At 37.6% G+C, this 21083-nt stretch overlaps 5 protein-coding genes and 1 non-coding gene across 7 annotated transcripts in view; 3 read left to right on the plus strand and 3 right to left on the minus strand.

Annotated features, from left to right (window-relative positions):
* On the minus strand, window positions 18-2115 carry LOC104713576 (fructose-bisphosphate aldolase 1, chloroplastic). Its single transcript, XM_010430731.1, has 6 exons — window positions 1826-2115; window positions 1460-1729; window positions 1108-1217; window positions 938-1028; window positions 570-839; window positions 18-466 (listed from the first exon to the last, which is right to left on the minus strand). Exons 1-6 carry the CDS (start codon window positions 2003-2005, stop codon window positions 188-190), a joined length of 1200 nt encoding a protein of 399 aa, XP_010429033.1. The 5' UTR covers window positions 2006-2115; the 3' UTR covers window positions 18-187.
* LOC109124818 (protein DETOXIFICATION 46, chloroplastic) lies at window positions 4181-8044 on the plus strand. Its single transcript, XM_010430735.2, has 14 exons — window positions 4181-4661; window positions 5326-5420; window positions 5549-5657; window positions 5745-5800; window positions 6068-6123; window positions 6217-6355; window positions 6473-6610; window positions 6697-6765; window positions 6857-6967; window positions 7058-7186; window positions 7296-7373; window positions 7472-7543; window positions 7630-7692; window positions 7780-8044. The coding sequence occupies exons 1-14, from the start codon at window positions 4181-4183 to the stop codon at window positions 7876-7878; spliced, it is 1695 nt and encodes a 564-aa protein (XP_010429037.1). The 3' UTR covers window positions 7879-8044.
* On the minus strand, window positions 7951-8926 carry LOC104713577. Its single transcript, XM_010430733.1, has 2 exons — window positions 8344-8926; window positions 7951-8228 (listed from the first exon to the last, which is right to left on the minus strand). Exons 1-2 carry the CDS (start codon window positions 8884-8886, stop codon window positions 8067-8069), a joined length of 705 nt encoding a protein of 234 aa, XP_010429035.1. The 5' UTR covers window positions 8887-8926; the 3' UTR covers window positions 7951-8066.
* On the plus strand, window positions 8978-9049 carry TRNAP-CGG. Its single transcript has one exon. It is a non-coding gene; the product is annotated as a tRNA-Pro (tRNA).
* On the minus strand, window positions 9093-11893 carry LOC104713579 (xylulose kinase-like). 2 transcript variants are annotated; one of them, XM_010430736.2, is made up of 9 exons: window positions 11729-11893; window positions 11409-11638; window positions 11048-11187; window positions 10700-10952; window positions 10474-10606; window positions 10307-10395; window positions 9919-10196; window positions 9727-9796; window positions 9093-9487 (listed from the first exon to the last, which is right to left on the minus strand). In XM_010430736.2, the coding sequence occupies exons 1-9, from the start codon at window positions 11790-11792 to the stop codon at window positions 9281-9283; spliced, it is 1464 nt and encodes a 487-aa protein (XP_010429038.1). In that variant the 5' UTR covers window positions 11793-11893; the 3' UTR covers window positions 9093-9280. The 2 variants fall into 2 exon arrangements, with proteins under 2 accessions (XP_010429038.1, XP_019085327.1); XM_019229782.1 differs by having other exon boundaries at window positions 11048-11191; window positions 11729-11868.
* LOC104715885 (kinesin-like protein KIN-7M, chloroplastic) overlaps window positions 13960-21083 on the plus strand; it is a 10091-nt gene continuing 2967 nt past the window's right edge. The window contains exons 1-23 of the mRNA XM_010433253.1: window positions 13960-14717; window positions 14852-14949; window positions 15063-15152; window positions 15282-15334; window positions 15541-15606; window positions 15720-15773; window positions 15967-16026; window positions 16235-16313; window positions 16398-16465; window positions 16597-16653; window positions 16735-16839; window positions 17241-17345; window positions 17555-17662; window positions 17761-17892; window positions 17982-18164; window positions 18289-18429; window positions 18646-18783; window positions 18957-19076; window positions 19188-19238; window positions 19334-19381; window positions 19503-19640; window positions 19819-20529; window positions 21005-21079. Of these exons, the coding sequence (XP_010431555.1) occupies window positions 14368-14717; window positions 14852-14949; window positions 15063-15152; window positions 15282-15334; window positions 15541-15606; window positions 15720-15773; window positions 15967-16026; window positions 16235-16313; window positions 16398-16465; window positions 16597-16653; window positions 16735-16839; window positions 17241-17345; window positions 17555-17662; window positions 17761-17892; window positions 17982-18164; window positions 18289-18429; window positions 18646-18783; window positions 18957-19076; window positions 19188-19238; window positions 19334-19381; window positions 19503-19640; window positions 19819-20529; window positions 21005-21079 (3030 nt within the window). The 5' untranslated portion in view covers window positions 13960-14367. The remainder of the gene's footprint in view (window positions 14718-14851; window positions 14950-15062; window positions 15153-15281; window positions 15335-15540; window positions 15607-15719; window positions 15774-15966; window positions 16027-16234; window positions 16314-16397; window positions 16466-16596; window positions 16654-16734; window positions 16840-17240; window positions 17346-17554; window positions 17663-17760; window positions 17893-17981; window positions 18165-18288; window positions 18430-18645; window positions 18784-18956; window positions 19077-19187; window positions 19239-19333; window positions 19382-19502; window positions 19641-19818; window positions 20530-21004; window positions 21080-21083) is intronic.

The raw sequence follows: 21083 nt of genomic DNA on the forward strand, positions 1-21083 counted from the left end.
TAACGAGTAGGTACAAAGATAGTAGAAACGATCATATATTAAAAAAACTAGTCTCAGATGATAGATAACAGACGAATTGACTTTTATACCGCTTATAATGAAGAAGAGTATAACGATAACTCAAAACACCAGAATCAAGCTCTCAAGTTTATGAGTTTTGATCTATGGAACCATTATTACAAATAGCTTAATAGGTGTAGCCTTTTACAAACATTCCCTCCTTGGCTTCTTCGGACTCGCCTTCTCCTGTGTATTTCCCGAGCTGAGCCGACGAATTGGCTTTGGCTCTGGCCAAGAGAGTGTCCTGAGCTGCCTTCACGTTCTCTTCTTTGCCTCCCCATGTCTTCAAGCAAGTGTTCTGCAAGGCACGTGCGTAGGAGAAGGACACATGCCATGGGTTTGGTGCCTGGTTCATGGCATTTAAGTTCAAGGTCGCCTCCAATTCAGACTGTCCACCAGACAAGAACTGCATACAATATAGGTAAACATCAAATCTCTGTTTCAATTCTAAAGCATACAGTAGTTTCTTCAGCTGCAAAAAAGAAATGACAGTAAAAGAGAAAACTTGCCATAATTCCAGGGACAGCAGGAGGGATTCTGTTGCGAAGAAGCTTGAGAGTGTAGGAAGCAACCTGCTCGGGAGTAGCTCTGTCTTTGGCCTCAGCTCCTGGAGTAACCATGCTCGGCTTCAGGAGAATACCTTCGAACATGACGTTGTTCTGAGCCAGGTAGAAGAAAACCTCAGCCCAGACCTTCTCTGCAACATCATATGTCCTGTCAATGTTGTGTTCTCCGTCCAACATAATCTCTGGCTCCACAATTGGCACCAGACCGCTGTCCTGCAGAACACAAACTCAAACCGCATAAGTATATATAATACAGTGTTAATTAATGTACATGAAAAACAGTGGTGCGATTAGAGTTATATATATAGTACCTGAGAAATAGCAGCGTAACGGGCAAGTCCCCAAGCTGCTTCTTTAACAGCCAAAGCAGAGGGTCCGTTTGGAATGCTCACAACAGTACGCCTAATCATACATGAGGAGAGTTCAATCAAAACACCATTTTGGTAAATTGATTCTGCAATGAGAGTATATATAAACGTACCATTTGGCGAAACGAGCACCTTGTTGGTAGTAAGCAGCGGTACGAGAGGCTAACCCGTCGAGTCCTTGGCACCAGGACTCGTCGTTAGACCCAGTAAGTGGCACCAAACCCTGTTTATAATACATATATACAAACTCATTATCCACTTTCATAAGTAACACTCATAGTCATAGATTACATTAAAACTGAACCCAATCTCAACCGGCCTAAAGATTTCTCAAATCGAAGAATAAACCAAACCAAAACAAACTAAATTCTAACTCGGTTAAGATATATTTCAGACAGACCTAAACCTAACGATGGCGCATAAACCTAGCCAGGTTTTTTACTAGTACAACAATACAATACATACCTTGTCGACTTTGATGCCAGGGACGATGTTCTGCTCGACGAGAACATCAACCATTTTCTTGCCGTCGGTGGTGGATTGGTAAAGAGTCTCCTCGAAGAGGATAGCACCGGAGATGTACTGTCCGAGTCCAGGAGCCGACACAAGCAACGTCCTGTAAGCTTGACGGTTAGCCTCCGTGTTCTCTAGCCCAATCGACGCCAAACGCTTCCCGCAAGTCGCGTTTGACTCGTCCATCGCCAAAATCCCGCGTCCCGGAGACGCGATTGTTTTCTGCACACCATTTTTTTTAATTTAATTTAAATCATCAACAAACGAAGTTATATATCAATGATTTGTTTTTATTTTTGGATTAATAAGAATAATTACAGCAGTTTTGACGAGCTCGTCGGCGTAAGAAGAAGCGGCACGGACGGTGAGAGATGAAGGTGTGACGTTGCTACGGATAGCTGAGACGGAGGAAGGTTGACGGAGGAGGATACTCTGTCCCTTCACCCAATCAGATTTGACCGGTGACGCTTTGAGCATAGTTGCAGTGCTTGACGCCATTGTTGTTGCTTGCTAACTACTATCTTCTTCTATAGAGAGAGCTTAGATTAAAAAAATAAACAAGCGCTCTCAACACACACACAACACACTAGTACAGCAATCGTGCGTTTCAGTGGTTTAATATATAGAGAGACTGAAGAGACATAAACAAAAGATTGGATAATTGAGGTTCTCGTGAGCCGGCTGACGAGGATTTGCCACGTGGACGATAATATCTTTGAATGACCAAAAAAATTAACAAAACAAAAACAAGACTTAGGAGTGATATTGGATTCTAATTTATCAAGATTTTTGAAGAGTTCAACAAAATCATTAAAAGTGAATAAGTGAAAGATTGTTAAAGATTGTTAGAGATTTTTGTTGATTAATTTTTCTAAAATCTTGTAAAGTCCTCCAATAATCCCTGTATTTTTGTGATATATTCCATGATTTTATTTTGTAAAGAAAGTGTCTAAAATCATAAGCTAGTAACATAATAATTGAACTCATTAATAATCCTAAATTATTTTGTTTTAATTGAATAACACAAAACTTTTAATAATTTTATAAAAGTCTGAATCCAGTAACCCAAATTTGTTAAGATTTTAAATAACTTTTTACAAATCACAAACTAGTAACACTAAACTTTTACAAAGTTTAACAAAATCTTGATCTAATAACAACAGATTCTACATAACATTTAAAACTTTAAAACTCTATTCAAATCTCAAACCAATAAACCATAAGATAAAAAAAACTTATCAGACTGATAAAATTAAACCAAGCATAAGCTCAATCTAAAATTTTCCCAAAATTTCAGGTTTATTGGCTTCTATGCAATTTTTTTTGACAAATTAATTGGTGACTAATATGATTGAATTTGTATTAAGAATGTATCGTAGCTTAATCGAGACTGAGGTCCACATGTTTCACTAGAGAAATCGACAAATTCTAACAAAACTCACACCTAGAGAAGAGAACCATAAATAACAAAATTTACAATGAGAGATGGATGAGTTTGTGAGGTGTTGATGAGTTCCCAGTGGTTTTTTAAGGCTGACGTTATGTTTTGGTGATAGATTATCATCAGAGATATTGTCAACGATCCACGGACTGCCAACTCAGCTCCCGATGCTAATTATAGTGCCACGTGGTGAAGAATAGTAGCAGCCAGCAGTATTACTTGTGGGCTTCTTCAAATTTGGGCCTTGACCAGATATTGAATTTGTTTCCGTGACGCTAACTAAAAAGCCCATTAGCTCTTTTAAACAAAGCCCATAGTATAATTCACGTCGGAAGTGAAATATACATACTACAGTACAAACAGTTGCTTGCAAATTGCAATTGCATTACAAAGTAGGGTCAAGCGTGACTCGATGCAATTGCATATTAAGATTTTCTTGTCCTCTGTCTCCAACATGAAAACAACACTTGGACGACTTTGTTTTACAGTCACACATTGCCTTATCAATTTCCCCACTTATTTTTTTGGTCTTCTTTGCTTTTGGACCGTCAAATTTTGGTTCACATTGAGATAGAGGAGAGGACCGAATATATAAAAATCAATAATTGTGGTTTGATCTCAATTTGGTTAACCGGTTTGCTGTACCAATCACTAGACTGTAATACTGAAAGCTTCCAAAAATATGATGAGAGACTTGAGGAGAGTTGTGTTGTTTTCTATCTGTTTAATTATTACCAAACGCCGGGAAGCTTTTCAAAGCCGCAATTTTTATTTGTTTGCCTTTGAATTTGAGCAACAAGAAACGATGCAAATCCAATGCAAAACCTTATCTTTCACAGTTTCTTCGATTACTTCTAACCCAAAGCTACCATTCCGATCTTCAATAATCAATTTAAGGTCATGGAAGCCTCCACTCCCGAGTTTCAGGAGGAGCTCCTCTGTTTCTGGAGCAAAGTCGTTGGAGTTTAACAGATTTATAAGAAACTGCGCAAGTCCCAATCAGGAGCTTGTTGTTGATGGAGAAAGCGGAAATGGGTCGATTTCGGAGGAAGAAGTGATTGAGCTTCAAGGCGGAGATGGAAATGGTTCGATTTCTCCTGTTGAAGAAGTGGAAGTNAGACTTGAGGAGAGTTGTGTTGTTTTCTATCTGTTTAATTATTACCAAACGCCGGGAAGCTTTTCAAAGCCGCAATTTTTATTTGTTTGCCTTTGAATTTGAGCAACAAGAAACGATGCAAATCCAATGCAAAACCTTATCTTTCACAGTTTCTTCGATTACTTCTAACCCAAAGCTACCATTCCGATCTTCAATAATCAATTTAAGGTCATGGAAGCCTCCACTCCCGAGTTTCAGGAGGAGCTCCTCTGTTTCCGGAGCAAAGTCGTTGGAGTTTAACAGATTTATAAGAAACTGCGCAAGTCCCAATCAGGAGCTTGTTGTTGATGGAGAAAGCGGAAATGGGTCGATTTCGGAGGAAGAAGTGATTGAGCTTCAAGGCGGAGATGGAAATGGTTCGATTTCTCCTGTTGAAGAAGTGGAAGTAGAAGCAGTGAAGGTAGATGACTTGGCGAATCAGAGCATTTGGGGACAGATGAAAGAGATCGTCATGTTTACCGGACCTGCAGCTGGACTGTGGCTATGTGGGCCGTTGATGAGTCTCATTGATACGGCGGTGATTGGTCAAGGAAGCTCACTCGAGCTCGCTGCTTTAGGTATATGACTATACAATACTCACCATAGACTCTGAGTTTGCTTTACTGGATTTCGTAAAATGTTGGTGCTTGGCTTTTTGAAGTGAGTCTCTTTGCTCTTTGTTATCTATTCTGATAAACATTGTTTTATTAATTTTAATCACACAAAAAGAACAAAACTTTTAGCCTTTTTTCTTCAGATTTTGCTTCTCTCTGTGAGGACTGAGGAGTTTTACTCTCTTTCATCATCTGTGTAACCTTGAAATCTTAAGTGGGCCTGTATGTGTTTATCTCTTGTGATGTGCTGGAAAAGCACTAACCTTTCTTTAATGACGTATTTTGATGGTGCTTAATTTTGTGTGTGTTGAACTTACCAAAAGTTGCTGCTTTAGCTTTCTTTTGGTTTCTGTGTGATTAGTGTTAAACTACTGAGGGGAAAATAGGATCTTTAATGTTCCATAAAGCAAGGTAGCTCTCTTGTTTGATTGTCAATTTGGAAACAAAGATGAATGTAAGTTTCAGATTTCAGTCATGGCTTTGATTTCTCAACACTTTTGATTTTTTTTAAACCTTGAATGTAATTACTCAAACTGGGAACATCCGATTGTTCTTCTCTTTGTTATGTTCCACGCTGGGGTTACTGGTTAAAGTAGCAGTAATTCCAATTTCATTATGGATGAAACAGGTCCTGCAACCGTAATCTGTGATTATTTGTGTTATACGTTCATGTTCCTCTCGGTTGCTACTTCAAATCTTGTTGCCACCTCTCTTGCTCGGCGGGTCAGTTTATCGTTTTTGAACTATGAATTTGGCCTGTAATAATACCTTTTAGTCATTAACCATAAGCAAAATCAAGTATTTCCAAGTGCACATTATTAGCAAATCCTAATAAATTAGTGCTTATGCAGGATAAAGATGAAGTACAACATCAGATATCGATCTTGCTTTTCATTGGGTTGGCTTGTGGAGTCACAATGATGTTGTTTACAAGACTGTTTGGTACCTGGGCATTAACTGGTAACAAGTGATATTTGTATTTGACAAGTAGCAAGTTTGTGACTAGCAGTAAATTAACAGACTGTTAACTGTTTAGTCTTCTTTCAGCTTTTACAGGGGTAAAGAATGCTGATATTGTCCCGGCGGCCAATACATATGTTCAGGTTAATACTCTATCTTGGTGAACCCTTTTGTGTTGTAAATTTTCAGATTATAATGTTTTGTGAGCTTTGGTGTGCGTTGACTGTATGCGTACATACAAAAAGTATGGTTGTTCCATGTGAATCTGTCTGAAGATGCATGTTAGACTAAGTTCGATCCATGCTAAATTGCTAATAGCCTTGAATTTTGTTAATTCTTGGCGAAAAATTTAGTTTACATTACTTAGTCTTTCTTCTTTGGTTTTAACGATTTATATTTTCCATGTTCAGATTCGTGGTTTAGCATGGCCAGCTGTTCTCATTGGATGGGTTGCTCAAAGTGCAAGGTTCGTATATACCCTATTTGCGTTTTTACATACCGCTTGGAATGTGTTTCACTGATACTCAGGTGTGACATTCTTTTTTTGTTTTTGTCTTAGTCTTGGTATGAAAGACTCATGGGGACCTCTAAAGGCATTGGCAGTTGCTAGTGTAATAAACGGTGTTGGCGATGTGGTCTTATGCACCTTTCTAGGATACGGTATAGCAGGTGCAGCTTGGGCAACTATGGTGTCACAAGTAAGCTGAGATCTATTAGATTCCAATCGAAGTTCTGATTTTGGAACTGAAAATATTCTTGTCTGGTCATATCATATCAGCTAGTTAATACTATAGTCTTAATGCGATATGTTTTAGGTTGTTGCAGCTTATATGATGATGGACGCATTAAACAAGAAAGGATACAGTGCTTTCTCATTCTGTGTTCCTTCTCCAAGTGAACTTTTGACGATCTTTGGGCTCGCTGCCCCAGTCTTTATAACTATGATGTCAAAGGTTCTACTTCTCTTATCTCTATAGGGACACTCATTTGCCACAGGATGGCCTCTTTCTTATCTGTGATTTTTGTTTTGTCCCCTTAGGTTTTATTTTATACGCTCCTTGTGTACTTCGCTACATCAATGGGTACAAGCGTCATAGCTGCTCATCAGGTGATATGTCCGTTTATATATCACCGTCAACGATATTTCATGATTTGAGTTTTCTCCATACTAATTTCTTTGGCTCTTTTGGTCTCTCTAGGTTATGCTTCAGACATATTCCATGAGTACGGTTTGGGGGGAGCCACTCTCTCAAACTGCACAGTCCTTCATGCCTGAGTTATTATTCGGAGTCAATCGCAATTTGCCTAAGGTAGGTGAAAAATTCGAGAGTCAAAAGCATTGTCAGCTTTTACTGTTGCCTGAAGCAACTTCTGATTTTACTGTTGTTGTCTCTATGTAGGCTAGAATGCTTCTGAAGTCCCTTGTTATTATTGGCGCTACGCTAGGAATAGTAGTCGGAACCATTGGCACAGCAGTTCCATGGCTGTTCCCTGGCATCTTCACACATGACAAGGTTGTCACAGTCGAGGTATTTCGTTTCCCTTTTTTCTTTATAATTTGTCTCATATGTTCTCCCATTCATACATTTTCAAGAATGACAAGTTTCAAAGACATTTATTCATTCGGTATTGTGACAGATGCACAAGGTCATAATACCATATTTCCTTGCTTTATCCATCACAGCGAGTACTCACAGTCTCGAAGGCACCTTATTGGTAAATAAATCATACTTTTGTGTCTCACCTTGTAAAGATATATATACACCTGCAACACTGATCCAAAAAGAACTAAAATTGTTGTCTGTAAAATGAAGGCTGGAAGAGATCTTAGATATATCAGCTTGTCAATGACTGGATGCTTTGTGGTTGCTGGGCTTCTACTTATGGTACTTAATCCTTTTATCCTCAATCTCTCCAGAATTCCAAAATAGGTTTCTGTAACTCTCATCTCGTCCCATTGTTTACAATGTAGCTCCTGAGCAATGGAGGATTTGGCTTGAGAGGATGCTGGTACGCACTTGTGGGGTTCCAATGGGTAATTGCTACACCTTTACTAAGTCACTTTAACCCAAACTTCACATATCTTTTGCTCGTCTTATATCTAACATGAATGTTATTTCAGGCTCGGTTTTCTTTATCTCTTTTCCGCCTTCTATCGCGGGACGGTGTACTTTACTCGGAAGATACAAGCCAAAATGCTGAGAAAGTGAAAGCTGCTTAGCTCAGTAAGTCACCGTATACATCACAAGAAAAAGTCTACGGAATAGAGAAGAGCTTCATTCAGTTGTAGATCAATGGAAAACAGAGTCTTTAATTGTATTCTTGGAAGAACAGGAAAATATATATTTTTTTATTGAAATGGAAAAGTCTTGGCATAAAAGATTCAATCTGGTGCCTCTTTGTATTCTACTACCTCTTTGTTTTCTCCTCCTCAGCTTTCAATTTGGTTGGACTAGGACGATACAATATAACAGTCCGCGCAATTTGCCCGACTATTACTGAACCAGTGGCTTCCTCCAAATGCAGAAGTATCTCCTCTAGCTCTCCAGGGCATGTTCTGTGTATTTTCACCTATTCATGGAATCAATCGAGCTTAAGTCAAGTCACCACAGTGAGTCTCAAGCTCACACTTTAATCCAATGGAAACTACAGTTAAACTACATAGTAGTAACAATAAAGTTTATACCTTTAAGAGCTCGTTCTTCTCCAGCGTCTCTAAGAAAGAGAGGACGACTGAATCCGTAACGCCGGACTTGCCTATGAGCTGAGACTTGAGTTTGTCGCCCAAACTGTGCGCGTAAGAAGCAAACCTTTTCTTCTCCTTCGCCGACAATTTCAAAGACGAGATCTCAGTCATCATCTCTTGAGATATTTCAGTACTCTCTGACCCATCTTCTTCTGCATCATCGTTATTCTCGCTAAAAGAGGCTACAGACACGTTCTCTTCATCTTGTTCTGATTCGGCAACTGAAGAGAATGATTTAGGTAGGAGGAGAGTAGAGAAGGAGTGAGAGTGTGAGATATAAGGACGTGGAAGAGGTAAAGAAGAGGAGGAGATCGACGGGAAGCGACCCTTGTCGTCATGGTGATTGGATGTACGGGTTAATACAGACAAAGGAAAGGGTCTAAGGAACAGACAAAGAGGAGATGTTGGTTTAGGATGTCGGAGAAGATGGTGGATCAAGTAAGTCAAAGTCGATGATTTTATTAGAGTCGCCATTGCAGCCATCTCCGGTCTCCTCCTCTTCTGCTCTCTGAGATTTATGGGGGTTTATAATATCCTTTTGATTAATATATGTTCTGTTAAGAATGAACAAAATGGGTGTTTGGTCTAGTGGTATGATTCTCGCTTCGGGTGCGAGAGGTCCCGAGTTCGATTCTCGGAACACCCCTTACATTAAATTTTGTCAAAAACATTGAAGTTGACGCTCATGGTTTCACACAAATACCGTTAATTCGTTTTGTAACGTTTAAAACAGCAAAATTGCATGAGAATTTGTATGTTCGATAACAAGACACTGCAATACAACCATTTGGTATATGCCAAAGAATACTAACAAGAAAATGTGTTCTATGCACAAATTCTTTGTTCACATATTCTGGTCTTGAAAATGTGTTCTGTTTTACAGACCACTGTTCTGTTTCGCGCCCTTCAATGCAAGAAGAGAAGCTCCATAGGACGCTTCCGTGTGGAAAGCTTTTTTCACAGGCAAACCTAGAACTCGCTGCCTTATCTTTATCCACTTGTCATTCTTGGCTCCACCTCCTGCTGTGAACACTTCCTCGGCTTCCGTTGCTCCCAACTCTTTCAACAACTTGTAGCCTTTCCCCTGATATTGTTAACATTACTGAATTATAATCGGTAAACCAAACTTGCTAGATCGTGCAACTGAAAACTATATAAAGCTCGAAACTCATGATTCTGGAAGAGCATGGACTTAGAAATATGCTCAGATGTGGAGTTCAAGATAAAAACAATATTGCAGTAGTTTCACAACCATTTTGTTCCGAATGTTGCCATGAGTCATGTGGAACTCAGTAGCAACCACATAGAGATGGTTGTTAGTACCTCAATACGTGCGATTGATTCCAATATACCATGCAAGTATTCAACGTCGCTTTCTGGGCGTGGAAGTAATCTGCAATATGTAAAGACATGTTTTGTAAGTGAATCTATACTAATGCTTTGAGGGAAGATTAATAGAAACCTTCCTTGTTACATATACGGAAGCACTTTGTGAGAGCATTAGAAAGGACAAACCTTGGAGCCAAGTTAGGATCAGCTATGGGAAATCTTTCACCACTGCTTTGAAGAGGATAGTAATCTAGAGAAGATGCGACCATAGGATTAATTTCTTGGCTCAGTCTTTCTAACTGTTCGTCACTAAAGAGCTGTCTGAGAACTGCTCCACCAGTGTTGGAAGCTCCTCCGACCAACCATTTGTCATCCAGGCGGTGGCTGTAGACTCCATACCTCGCATCATCAACTCTTTTGGTGCTGAGAAGTTTGATGGCTAAGGTTGAACCCAATGAAGTTACCTTTGGCAAAGAATCATAATAAAAGAATCATTTCATAATACAAACATCAATATGTGGTTGCCACATAGAGAGATGAATAATATTCAAAGAGTATCGCAGAGTTCTCTCACTGCTTTCCCAGGTTCAGTCGCACGTGCTGCAAGAAATGCAGCTATACTATCAGTTGTACCGGTGCAGACAATGCAATCATCCGGAAATCCTGGTCAAGCCAAAAAGAAGATTGAAGATTTATGTTGCTTTTCACTGGTTTTTTTTGTTAGATGTAAGAAAAATTTACCGAATTGTCTTATGAGGCTTTCTTTCAGAAGGCCTATTGATGTTCCAGGAGCTTGCACCATAGGTAATAACTGAGAATAAGGCTGACTTAGCAACCATGATGGATATGATTCACTCTCAGGATCATAGCCCACCTGCACTCAAATCCAACATAGGAAAGCACTTCTGTGAGTTACATTTTCTTCTACAATTTCTGCTTAAATGGCGAAAATACTTGACAATGTTACCTTCAAGGCGTTATTGTAATCTGACACTCCGAGTCTGCCATGAAGTAACCATAACAACCAATCTGCCTGATGCAGCAATACAGCTGATTCTCTGTTCGGCACCTCAGTGTTCCACCATGAGACAAGTTTGCACAACGTAGAAGAACCAGAGCAGACTGTGTGGTTCTCTGGCGCTAAGAACTTAACCTCTGGCAGAGCATCAGGACAGCTCTGGTTGTAGAGAAAAGGTTGACACAGAACTTCCCCATTTTCACTGCTTACACATAAGTGAACAAGCAAATGGGGATTTAAAACAACAGTTTAATGATTTCATTTAGCTATGATCCTCTAATGTGATGAAGCACATGCCTGTTTAAGATGAGAGTTGTTGCGGAAGTTCCATCAAGCGAAATAGATGAGACAAGGGAGCGAATGGTAATCGGAATGTCCTCTAGCAGCGAAAAAAGAGTTGCTTTCCATGAGCTTACCCAATCCATGCTCTCTTCTTTCTATCTAGATAACAAAACAAACGTCTCAGTCTCCATAGCTTTTTTCTTTAATATTGTTCATAGATTAGCTCAGAACTTGTAAATAATGTACGTAGAAAGATTCCCAAAATACTCATTTGGTATAAACAAGACAACAAATCAAAAGACTACTGAAGGTTCTAAATAGAGTTCTGGTAACTCTCCCACTTCTTTACCATGAAATGTTTCGAAATAGAGTTTACCATGAAAGGAGGATATTCTCTTTTTCCTTCGGCTTTAATCACTCCTTGGTCATCAATAACTGTAAATCGAGCTCCAGAAGTACCAAAATCCATACCCAGATAAAGTTTTTCAATGTTGGTTCCTTTATCGCCGCTCATATCAGCCATAACTCTGAAATCAGAGCTCCTGCCTAAATTACAATAAAAACGAGTTCTGGGTAGAGGAACACTCCTTGAACTATAGGAACACCCTGGAGATTAAAATCATCACAATTCAGGATCCTAGATTAAATTTATACCTTCCGAAACGGCCGTTAAATCGAAGAATCATCATGTTTTACCTGATTGTTTTGGAGATGTGAAGAGCTCAAACGAAGATATCTGAAACTGACCAAGCACCAGCATCTCTCTCTGACTCTGTGGCTCTCTTCTCCTTCTTTGTGTTCTGAGGCTGTTTTTTTTTTTACTTTCTTGAGTTTCTTCCAAACTCCATAGATAGATAAGGGAGCTTGCAAGTTCGTCGTGACCGTTGGATTGGGATTGCTCCATTTGAAAAACAATAAACTTTTTTTTTTCTTCTAATTTTGCAAGTACATTTACCATTTCAGCCTTATGTGTTATTTAATTTACACTCCAGTAGTACTCAAACCAAACGGTTGGGCTGCACGTTCTCTATGCGTGCAGTTTTCGTTTGGCATATTCAGCAATGGACCCTTGTAGGCCTACTTTAGCTTCGGCCCACGACTAATAATGATGACATCTTCTTCATTACTAGTATTATTTATTATTTAGCACCAAAATTCTCCACACAAAAAAAAAAAAAATTTAAATGTACATGCATATGCTATTTAAAATTTATAATGCATACTTGATATTTACATATATATTAAGAGATGATATCATATTGATATATATGATAATAACAACATCACATCACATGACACGTGAGGGAGAAAAAGCATGCACGTGTGAGACAGATGTGCGGTGGAGCTCAAGAAGTGGGAGAGATATGACAACCACCGTCGAGAAGCAAAACACTCTCACTAATTTAGGCTCTCTCTGGTAACATGGTTTCTTTAAGTTGAGTTGCAGAGAATATTATAATCCGATGTATCTTGCAGTAAAAATTATGTGGTAAAAATAGCAATTTAATGTAATAAATTGCTGTAAGAATATGATTTATCAATTTTGCCAAAATTACTGACTGGTGACATTTTTGTGGTAGATGTTGCAGTATGTATTATTTAATTAATTTTAATTGAAAATGATTAATAATTATAATTATTAAAAAGTATTAGTGAATAAATTTAATAAAATAAAAAAATAAAATGTATTAGTAAAAAAAATTTAATAAAATAAATTAAAATAATTTAAAATAAAATATATTAATAAAAATAACTACATGTATTTCATAATATTTACAATCTTATGATATTTAGATCTATGCCTAATTTGATTCAAATGATAAAAAAATTAGCAAAATATAAAAATTTCAAAATAACTAAATAAAGAATTTATTAAATAAAATAAAAAGGTAAAATATATTTTTATTGATATATAAATTAAGCAAAAAACAATATTTTGTTTTATATAACTGTATTTTCGTTTTATTTTAATTAAAAAATTAGCTAACTCAACTTACCACATCCTAACTCATGAAAAATTTCATGATGTTGAATAATCTTTTGAGTTAACAATTTTACAAAGGATATACCTCAAATTTGTACATCAACCATAACACATGATTATTCAAACTCAACTTCAAAAAATTTAGTTTTATTACTGATTGGTAACATTTTTGAATAAACTTTAAGTTAAGTCCATAACTCAACTTAACTTAAGTCAATGTTAAGTCATGTTACCAATCAAAACCTTAAATTAGTATCATTAATTTTAAGGACCCACATATTCAAATTCAATAGATGTGTAACATAATTATACAGAAGAAATGAGATATACGTGCTTGTAATAACTCCATTTTGTTGGATTATCATTTTATTTTATTTTTTTTAAAACGTAAATATTTTGTCTTTTGCAATTTGCAGGATTTAATAGTACACCATCTATTTAAGGATTATGTTTCCTTTCATTTAGCCATTTATTAAATTCGGTACTGAATCTATTGGACATGTTGCATTCTTGCAGTTATGTAGAATCTAACATAATGTTCCATTTTGTATTGGAACTTGATGAAAAGACTATTTGAAAAAAATTATTACCACTAGATTTTTTTTAATCTTGGTGTTGGAAAAGATTCCATACATACGGTTGAAATTGGATTGATTTTTCACTAGAATTTCAATTTAGTTGGTTTAGGATGAACCGGAACTAAACATTGAAGAATTAAAGGGCAAAAAGGAGAAATCAACTATTTTTTACTGACCTATCGTTCCTCCCGCTCGTTCGGTTTCTTTAAAAATTCGAAAATCTTTTTGATTCCGGTTCGCGGTTATTTAAATCCTCAACCACGTTCAAACCTCAAAAATTACCTTTGAGCAAGCCACGTCAGCACACAGTGTAAAAAATAGTAATTTGTTTAATCAAAAATTCAAAATCTGAAACACCCAAAAAAAAAAAGACGCTTTCACCAAAAAAAATATCTCTCAATCGATCTCTCAATCTCTCTCTCTTCACCACCGTCGCGTGAAGAAGACGAAACAATCGCTCTCTCCTTGTGGTCTCACTCTCCTTTTTTTCTCACCTTCGCGTCGCTTAACCATGGAAAAGTAGAGAAAGAGAAAAGAGAGAGAAGAAGAAGAAGATGAAGAGCATATTTGCTTTTTCTGACCCCAGCCATGTGAGCTTCCACTGACACATTCTCTGCGTCTTCACATTTGGTGGTTTTTTTTGCTTGATTCTTTCTTCTTTCACTGATTCGCAAACCGAGTCACCGAGTTTAAGCGAGTTAATTCCCTCACCGATTCGAAAACCGAGTCACCGAGTTTTTAAACGAGTTAATTCCCTCCTCTTGAGTAAGTGAATGGCTTCATCGTCATCTAGAACTAGGAGTCGTTCTCCTTTCTCGCACCGTAGACCTCCGAGTCCGTACTCTTCGGCTTCGTCTACTTCTTCCTCTCATATAAACAATCGTCTACTACCTCGCTCTTCTTCTACGCCTACTTCTTCCGTTTACAATTCCGGCGGCGCTGTGAGCGGCTCCCGATCTATGTCGATTACTCGTACCACTTCCGATTCCGGTCCAATCGGCGTCTCCGGGACTTATGGAGCCCAACCGTCTGTTTCTTACCCATCGGAAATTGGCGAGTCTGTGCAGACTATTACCTCTGAGCGAGATAGCATCTCCGTCACCGTTAGGTTTCGTCCGATGAGGTACGGTAGATCTGGAAGCGGAATAGCAGATCTGTTGGATGCAATTTCACGATTATTTTGCTTTACAAGTTTGGGATTGATGAAATGTGAATTCATACTCTTGTCGATTTTGAAAATTTCCGGTTTGATTGCAGTGAGAGGGAATATCAAAGAGGAGATGAGATTGTTTGGTATCCTGACGCGGATAAGATGGTCAGGAACGAATATAATCCCCTCACAGCTTACGCATTTGGTATTGATATGAATTTATTGCCGGAGATCAAAATTTAATTTACTGTTCATTGATTATAGATTTGGTCGCCTAGGTTTGTTCAATGAATGTTCTTCCGTATTTGTTGATACCAGATAAAGTTTTTGGACCACAAGCAACAACTCCAGAGGTATATGATGTAGCTGCTAAACCTGTAGTCAAGGCAGCAATGGAAGGTGTTAATGGTGAGTATAGCCGGGTGATCAATTAAACTAGATTTGTATTTTTCATTGAGATACCTTTAGCTCAACTCATTATTGCTAGTAGCATTGCGTGCAGAGAACTATTCTGACTATGTATTGGCAATTTGACAGGAACCGTTTTTGCTTATGGTGTTACAAGCAGTGGAAAGACACATACAATGCATGTAAGTGTTTTCGTGGTTATACTGGCTTCATACTACGTTTACTGGGTTGTGAAAGATATGAGATCATACAAAGATGGAGTGATTATAGATGCTCATAAATGTTTGATTTACATGCTTGTGTTAATAAGAAGTTGAGAAGATCTTGATTAAGATTGTTGACATATGAATTTTATAGCTGACCATTCCTTCATTTGCAATATGCACAGGGTGATCAAGAATATCCTGGAATCATACCATTGGCAATAAAAGATGTGTTCAGTATCATCCAGGAAGTAAGGGATCTTCTTCTACTTATAACTTATATGGTCCTTTATTGGTTTACAGTTCTTCATGCACCTATTACAGTGTCATATCTGCTAATTTCTTACATCATTTTAAATATCAGACCACCGGAAGAGAGTTCCTGCTCCGTGTTTCATATCTTGAAATATACAATGAGGTATGCAAAAAATTTCATTCATAATATAATAGCATTTACTGACACTGTAAACAAAACCCTGGAGTTAAGGCTTTTAGCCTCGAATATATTTTCTTTTAACAATATCTCTCCTTGTGTTGGTAACATGTGTGATAACTCATTATTGTCTTTTTTTTTTTTTTTATATGAGTGCTTACTTTTTTACTTGTATCAGGTGATAAATGACTTACTGGATCCAACAGGGCAAAATTTACGTGTTAGAGAGGATTCCCAGGTTTCCACCTTGTTCTCTTTCTCTCGCACATGAATTACGAATGTATTAGACATGAGCATTCACTTGTTTGTCTGATTAGATTTGTTTTTCTCTGACAAGGATGAGGATGGTGAACACATTTGATGAATTCTTCACGTTGCATCCATCCTCATTTATTTATTTATTTATAAGTTGCCTTGGTTTGATCTAGAGTGGGTATTGTTTCTAGGGAACCTATGTTGAGGGTATTAAGGAAGAAGTTGTTTTATCTCCAGGCCATGCATTATCTTTCATTGCAGCTGGGGAAGGTAATTGGGAGAATTACAGCTGAAACATGTTTTCAAATGTTCATAGTCGCCTTTCCTTATTACTGTTTTGATCTATAATGGCAGAACATCGTCATGTTGGTTCAAATAATTTCAACCTGATGAGCAGTAGAAGTCACACAATATTTACACTGGTACATCTTTAATTTGGTGAACATCCCATTATTTATTCTTGATCCTCTCAATGTCCTTTAGATACTTCCGCTCATACAAATTTCCTTGCTATGCATTTAAAGTGTCAATTTCAACTATTGTTTGTTTGCAGATGATTGAAAGTAGTGCTCACGGAGACCAATATGATGGAGTTATTTTTTCTCAGCTAGTAAGGGCTTCTTTCTTCTTTCATTGCATAAGATCGCTCGTCTTATCGGAAGCTCTCTTAGTGTGTCTCTTTCTTGCTTAGAATTTGATTGACTTAGCTGGATCGGAGAGTTCCAAAACTGAGACAACTGGACTGAGGAGGAAAGAGGGTGCATACATCAACAAGAGTCTTCTGACTCTTGGAACTGTAGGTGTCTCTCTCTTCTGTTTGAGCTTTCTTTTAATTTGTCAGATGTTTCCTTTTCAATAATTATATGATGTAAATCAGAATTTCTATGACAGTATAATGAAAAACTGACTTAGAAGAATAACCTGGTTTGCTACCACATCCGATTTGGTGGCACTAGAGGCTCAGAAAGGATTTTCAGTTGCTTTGAAATTAGATTTTGGGCTATTGTTCAATTTATTCTTCAATGCACTGATCTAGTAGTGCTACTGTATCTTTATGATCAATGCCTTTATTTTCTGAGAAATCTGTTCCCTTTTTGTGTTCTTATGTCAAGGATAACAGCTCTAGTCACCACACCTTTCAAATGGATTTTTAGGATGTATTGATTATAAACTATTTCTTATGGTTTCAATATGTAGGTGATTGGAAAATTAACTGAGGGCAAGACAACTCATGTCCCATTTCGGGACTCTAAGCTAACTCGTCTTCTGCAATCTTCACTGAGTGGGCATGGGCATGTATCGGTACGACTCTTCTGTATCTGGTGAATATTTCCCATTTCACTGTAGTGGTTTCGCACTGTTGATTGTTTATTGTGATGTCTCCATTAGCATATTTAAGGCAATGTTGGTTTGTTTATATTGGCTATTTGTTATACGCTGCATGCTGATGTTAATCTAAGATTGCAATGATCAGAAGCTAATTAAGATTTTATTTCCATAAACTGGTATAGCTCATATGTACAGTTACTCCTGCGTCAAGCAGTACGGAGGAAACTCATAATACATTGAAGTTTGCCAGCAGGGCCAAGAGAATAGAAATTAATGCCTCACGCAACAAGGTGATTTTTTATGCTTCTGGTCATGAAGTACATGGCTTTTCTCTAAGGCATAACCTAAACCTCGGCTAAAATATACATTTTTATATATTTTGAAACAGATCATAGATGAGAAGTCATTGATTAAGAAATATCAGAAAGAAATCTCGACCCTCAAAGTCGAACTTGATCAGCTAAGAAGGGGTGTGCTTGTTGGTGTCAGTCACGAAGAGTTATTGAGCCTAAAGCAACAGGTTCTAGCTTCCCCGAGACCTTGTTATTTCATGAATGTTTGAGTTTATTTCTAAATGGTGAATAAATAGAACTATCACTCTATTAACAGCTACAAGAAGGTCAAGTGAAGATGCAATCAAGACTGGAAGAAGAAGAAGAAGCTAAAGCAGCTCTAATGAGTAGAATCCAAAAGCTTACAAAGCTCATACTCGTCTCTACCAAGAATTCTATTCCTGGATATTTAGGTGATACACCAGCTCACCAGCGCAGCATTTCTGCTGGTAAAGATGATGTAAGTTTGGAATTCAAATCTGATTATCACTGTGTTCCTGAAATCCTGTTTTAACTGTTGGTACTTCACTGCACAAGACATTTGATACCAGATTGACTCATTCTCTTTTCTTTTTGCTCTTCAGAAGTTGGACTCTCTGCTCTTGGATAGTGATAATCTGGCATCTCCATCTTCGACTCTCTCTCTTGCATCAGATGCGCGGCGGTCTTCCAGCAAGTTTAAGGATGAAAACTCTCCGGTTGGTTCTGGTGCAGAATTAACTCAAGTGAGTTATGGAATTCTTAGCCTAATATTTTTACATCGAATTTGATTTATTTGAAGATTGTTGTATTCTTCTTTTCAATCCAAATGGTTACAGAAAAGGGTGTTTAATGATTCAGTGTCGCATGCACCCACTTAACCTTTCTTAACCCATGAGTATGATTTTTTTTTCACTGCGTTCTTGACAAAAAATGACATTTGATGGTTGTGGATATTGTAGGGTATTATGTCTACGGATGAAATGGATCTCCTCGTTGAACAAGTTAAGATGCTTGCTGGTGAGATAGCCTTTAGCACAAGCACACTAAAGCGTATGGTGGATCAGTCCATAAATGATCCTGAAAACTCGAAAACCCAAGTAAAGATTCTTACTTATCTTTCTAGATTTTTATATACCAAATTTCAAGTTTTAACTCTGAAAATCAGAAAATGCATCTCCAGACCATTTGCTAAACTTAATTAGCATTCCACTTTAAGCCATTCATTTACCTTTAAGCATAACTATGGTACTCATTATATTCTGGCATGCAGATCCAGAATCTAGAAAGAGAAATTCAAGAAAAGCAAAGACAAATGAAATCCTTGGAACAGCGAATAACTGAGAGTGGTGAAGCTTCAATTGCTAATGCATCATCGATTGAAATGCAACAGGTAATTTAATCTATCATCATATTATCATGATCCTTTACCCTGTTAAGGTCATTCAGTAGTGCACACAAAATGGATCAGCTAAAGATATTACAATTATTTTGTTGTTTTCAGAAAGTTGTGAGATTGATGACGCAGTGCAATGAGAAGAGCTTTGAGCTGGAGGTAGAACGCTTTTCTAGAATAATTGCTTTTTATATAGTGAAAATGGAAGATTTCTTAAAGTCAATATATATCTATTTGTGTTCTATATGGATCAGATTATATCAGCAGATAATCGTATTCTCCAAGAACAACTACAAAAAAAGGTCACTTCTAAGTCACAGACTCCTTCTCTTTTTCATTCTTCATATCGTTTTATTTTTTTTTTGGCTATTATCTCATTACTCATCCTTACTTAAAAAAATACACATGCTCAAACAACTGCAGTGTACTGAGAACAATGAATTACACGAAAAGGTGCATCTTCTAGAGCAACGATTATCGAGTCAAAAGTCCACACTGTCTTGTTCTGATGCTGTGACTGAAGAGTATGTAGACGAGCTGAAAAAGAAAGTACAGTCTCAGGTAATTTATCAAAATCTCAGCCCTTTTTTTCAAATTTGCAGTCACGCATCATTCTCACAACTATGCCTGATAAGTATCTGCTCTGGTTGCAAGGAGATTGTGAAAAACACACAACAATATATATGTTTACCGAACCTCTGATTGTATTTACATGAGTGTTGATGTTTTTATACTTCAGGAGATTGAGAACGAAAAGTTGAAGTTAGAGCATGCGCAGAGTGTGGAGGAGAAGAGTGGATTACGAGTGAAAAATCAAAAATTGGCGGAAGAAGCTTCATACGCAAAGGAACTGGCCTCTGCAGCTGCTATTGAGCTGAAGAATCTAGCTGATGAAGTTACAAAGCTCTCACTTCAAAACGCAAAGCAAGAAAAAGAATTAGTAGCTGCAAGAGACTTAGCAGCGGCAGCTCAGAAGCGTAACAATAACTCCATGAACAGCGTAGCGAACCGCAATGGAACAAGGCCAGGGAGAAAGGCAAGGATCTCAGACTCATGGAACCTCAACCAAGAAAATCTCACAATGGAATTGCACGCAAGGAAAGAGCGCGAAGCAGTACTAGAGGCTACGTTAGCTGAGAAACAATACATAGAAGAAGAGTATAGGAAAAAAGCGGAAGAGGCAAAGAGAAGAGAAGAGGCCCTTGAAAACGATTTAGCCAACATGTGGGTACTTGTTGCCAAGTTGAAGAAAGCCAGTAGTGGGGCCTTGTCTATACCAAATAGGGACGAAATCGAGCCTGCAAAGGAAGATGAAGCGACAGGATTTGATAATAGGAGTCAACAAAGTGCGATTCTGAAAGAAATACAAGTTGTGAATGGACATGAAGAAGTAATAGTTGCTAAGGCTGAAGAGACGCCAAAAGAGGAACCCCTTGTTGCTCGTCTTAAGGTAAATCTTTTTCAAATTTGCCTTTTATGTTCTTTCAGCATTCTTAGCTGTCTATGAGTAGATATTAAAACCCAGTCTAGCTATAGGCAAACCTACATACTCATTACCTGTTCGTTCCTTATCCTTTATGCTATGCCCTTCTGATCGGGTAACATATATTAAGACCTTCAAAACACCCAAAGAAAATATGGTTCAACATATGTTAATAGCTTTGCCTGATACAATATATTCAAATATCATGTCCTAAATATCTATAATACAAGTGATTTTTACTGATAAAGACAAGTTACTTGTGGGTATTGAATATGTCTTCTGGATTTTTGGGGATATGTAACTTTTGTACCCGTGTGTGACCATCTAAACTTTGTACGGGTAATGAAAACCATGATTCATCTGGCACATTCAAACAATATAAGCTTTAACACAAAATCAAATAGTTTTTTGGTCTGCATTTAATGATTTATATACATCATAGGCAAGAATGCAAGAGATGAAGGAGAAGGAGATGAAATCGCAGGCGGCTGCAGCAGCCAATGCTGATGCAAACTCACATA

The sequence above is a fragment of the Camelina sativa genome, chromosome 9 (assembly GCF_000633955.1).
Source record: "Camelina sativa cultivar DH55 chromosome 9, Cs, whole genome shotgun sequence".
In the NCBI taxonomy this organism is placed as follows: domain Eukaryota; kingdom Viridiplantae; phylum Streptophyta; class Magnoliopsida; order Brassicales; family Brassicaceae; genus Camelina; species Camelina sativa.

Bases quoted from the DNA above. Each gene is read 5' to 3' on its own strand.
- LOC104713576 (XM_010430731.1), bottom strand. From the start codon at position 2,005: ATGGCGTCAAGCACTGCAACTATGCTCAAAGCGTCACCGGTCAAATCT. The intron at 1,730-1,825 runs GTAATTATTCTT...AATGGTGTGCAG, and splicing joins ACGAGCTCGTCAAAACTGCT to AAAACAATCGCGTCTCCGGG. The intron at 1,218-1,459 runs GTATGTATTGTA...TATTATAAACAG, and splicing joins CTGGCATCAAAGTCGACAAG to GGTTTGGTGCCACTTACTGG.
- LOC109124818 (XM_010430735.2), top strand. From the start codon at position 4,181: ATGCAAATCCAATGCAAAACCTTATCTTTCACAGTTTCTTCGATTACT. The intron at 7,187-7,295 runs GTATTTCGTTTC...GTATTGTGACAG, and splicing joins ACAAGGTTGTCACAGTCGAG to ATGCACAAGGTCATAATACC. The intron at 7,693-7,779 runs GTAATTGCTACA...ATGTTATTTCAG, and splicing joins CACTTGTGGGGTTCCAATGG to GCTCGGTTTTCTTTATCTCT.
- LOC104713577 (XM_010430733.1), bottom strand. From the start codon at position 8,886: ATGGCTGCAATGGCGACTCTAATAAAATCATCGACTTTGACTTACTTG. The intron at 8,229-8,343 runs GTATAAACTTTA...TTCCATGAATAG, and splicing joins AGAAGAACGAGCTCTTAAAG to GTGAAAATACACAGAACATG.
- LOC104713579 (XM_010430736.2), bottom strand. From the start codon at position 11,792: ATGCTGGTGCTTGGTCAGTTTCAGATATCTTCGTTTGAGCTCTTCACA. The intron at 10,396-10,473 runs GTAAATTTTTCT...TGGCTTGACCAG, and splicing joins AAGCCTCATAAGACAATTCG to GATTTCCGGATGATTGCATT. The intron at 9,797-9,918 runs GTTTGTCCTTTC...TACATATTGCAG, and splicing joins GATCCTAACTTGGCTCCAAG to ATTACTTCCACGCCCAGAAA.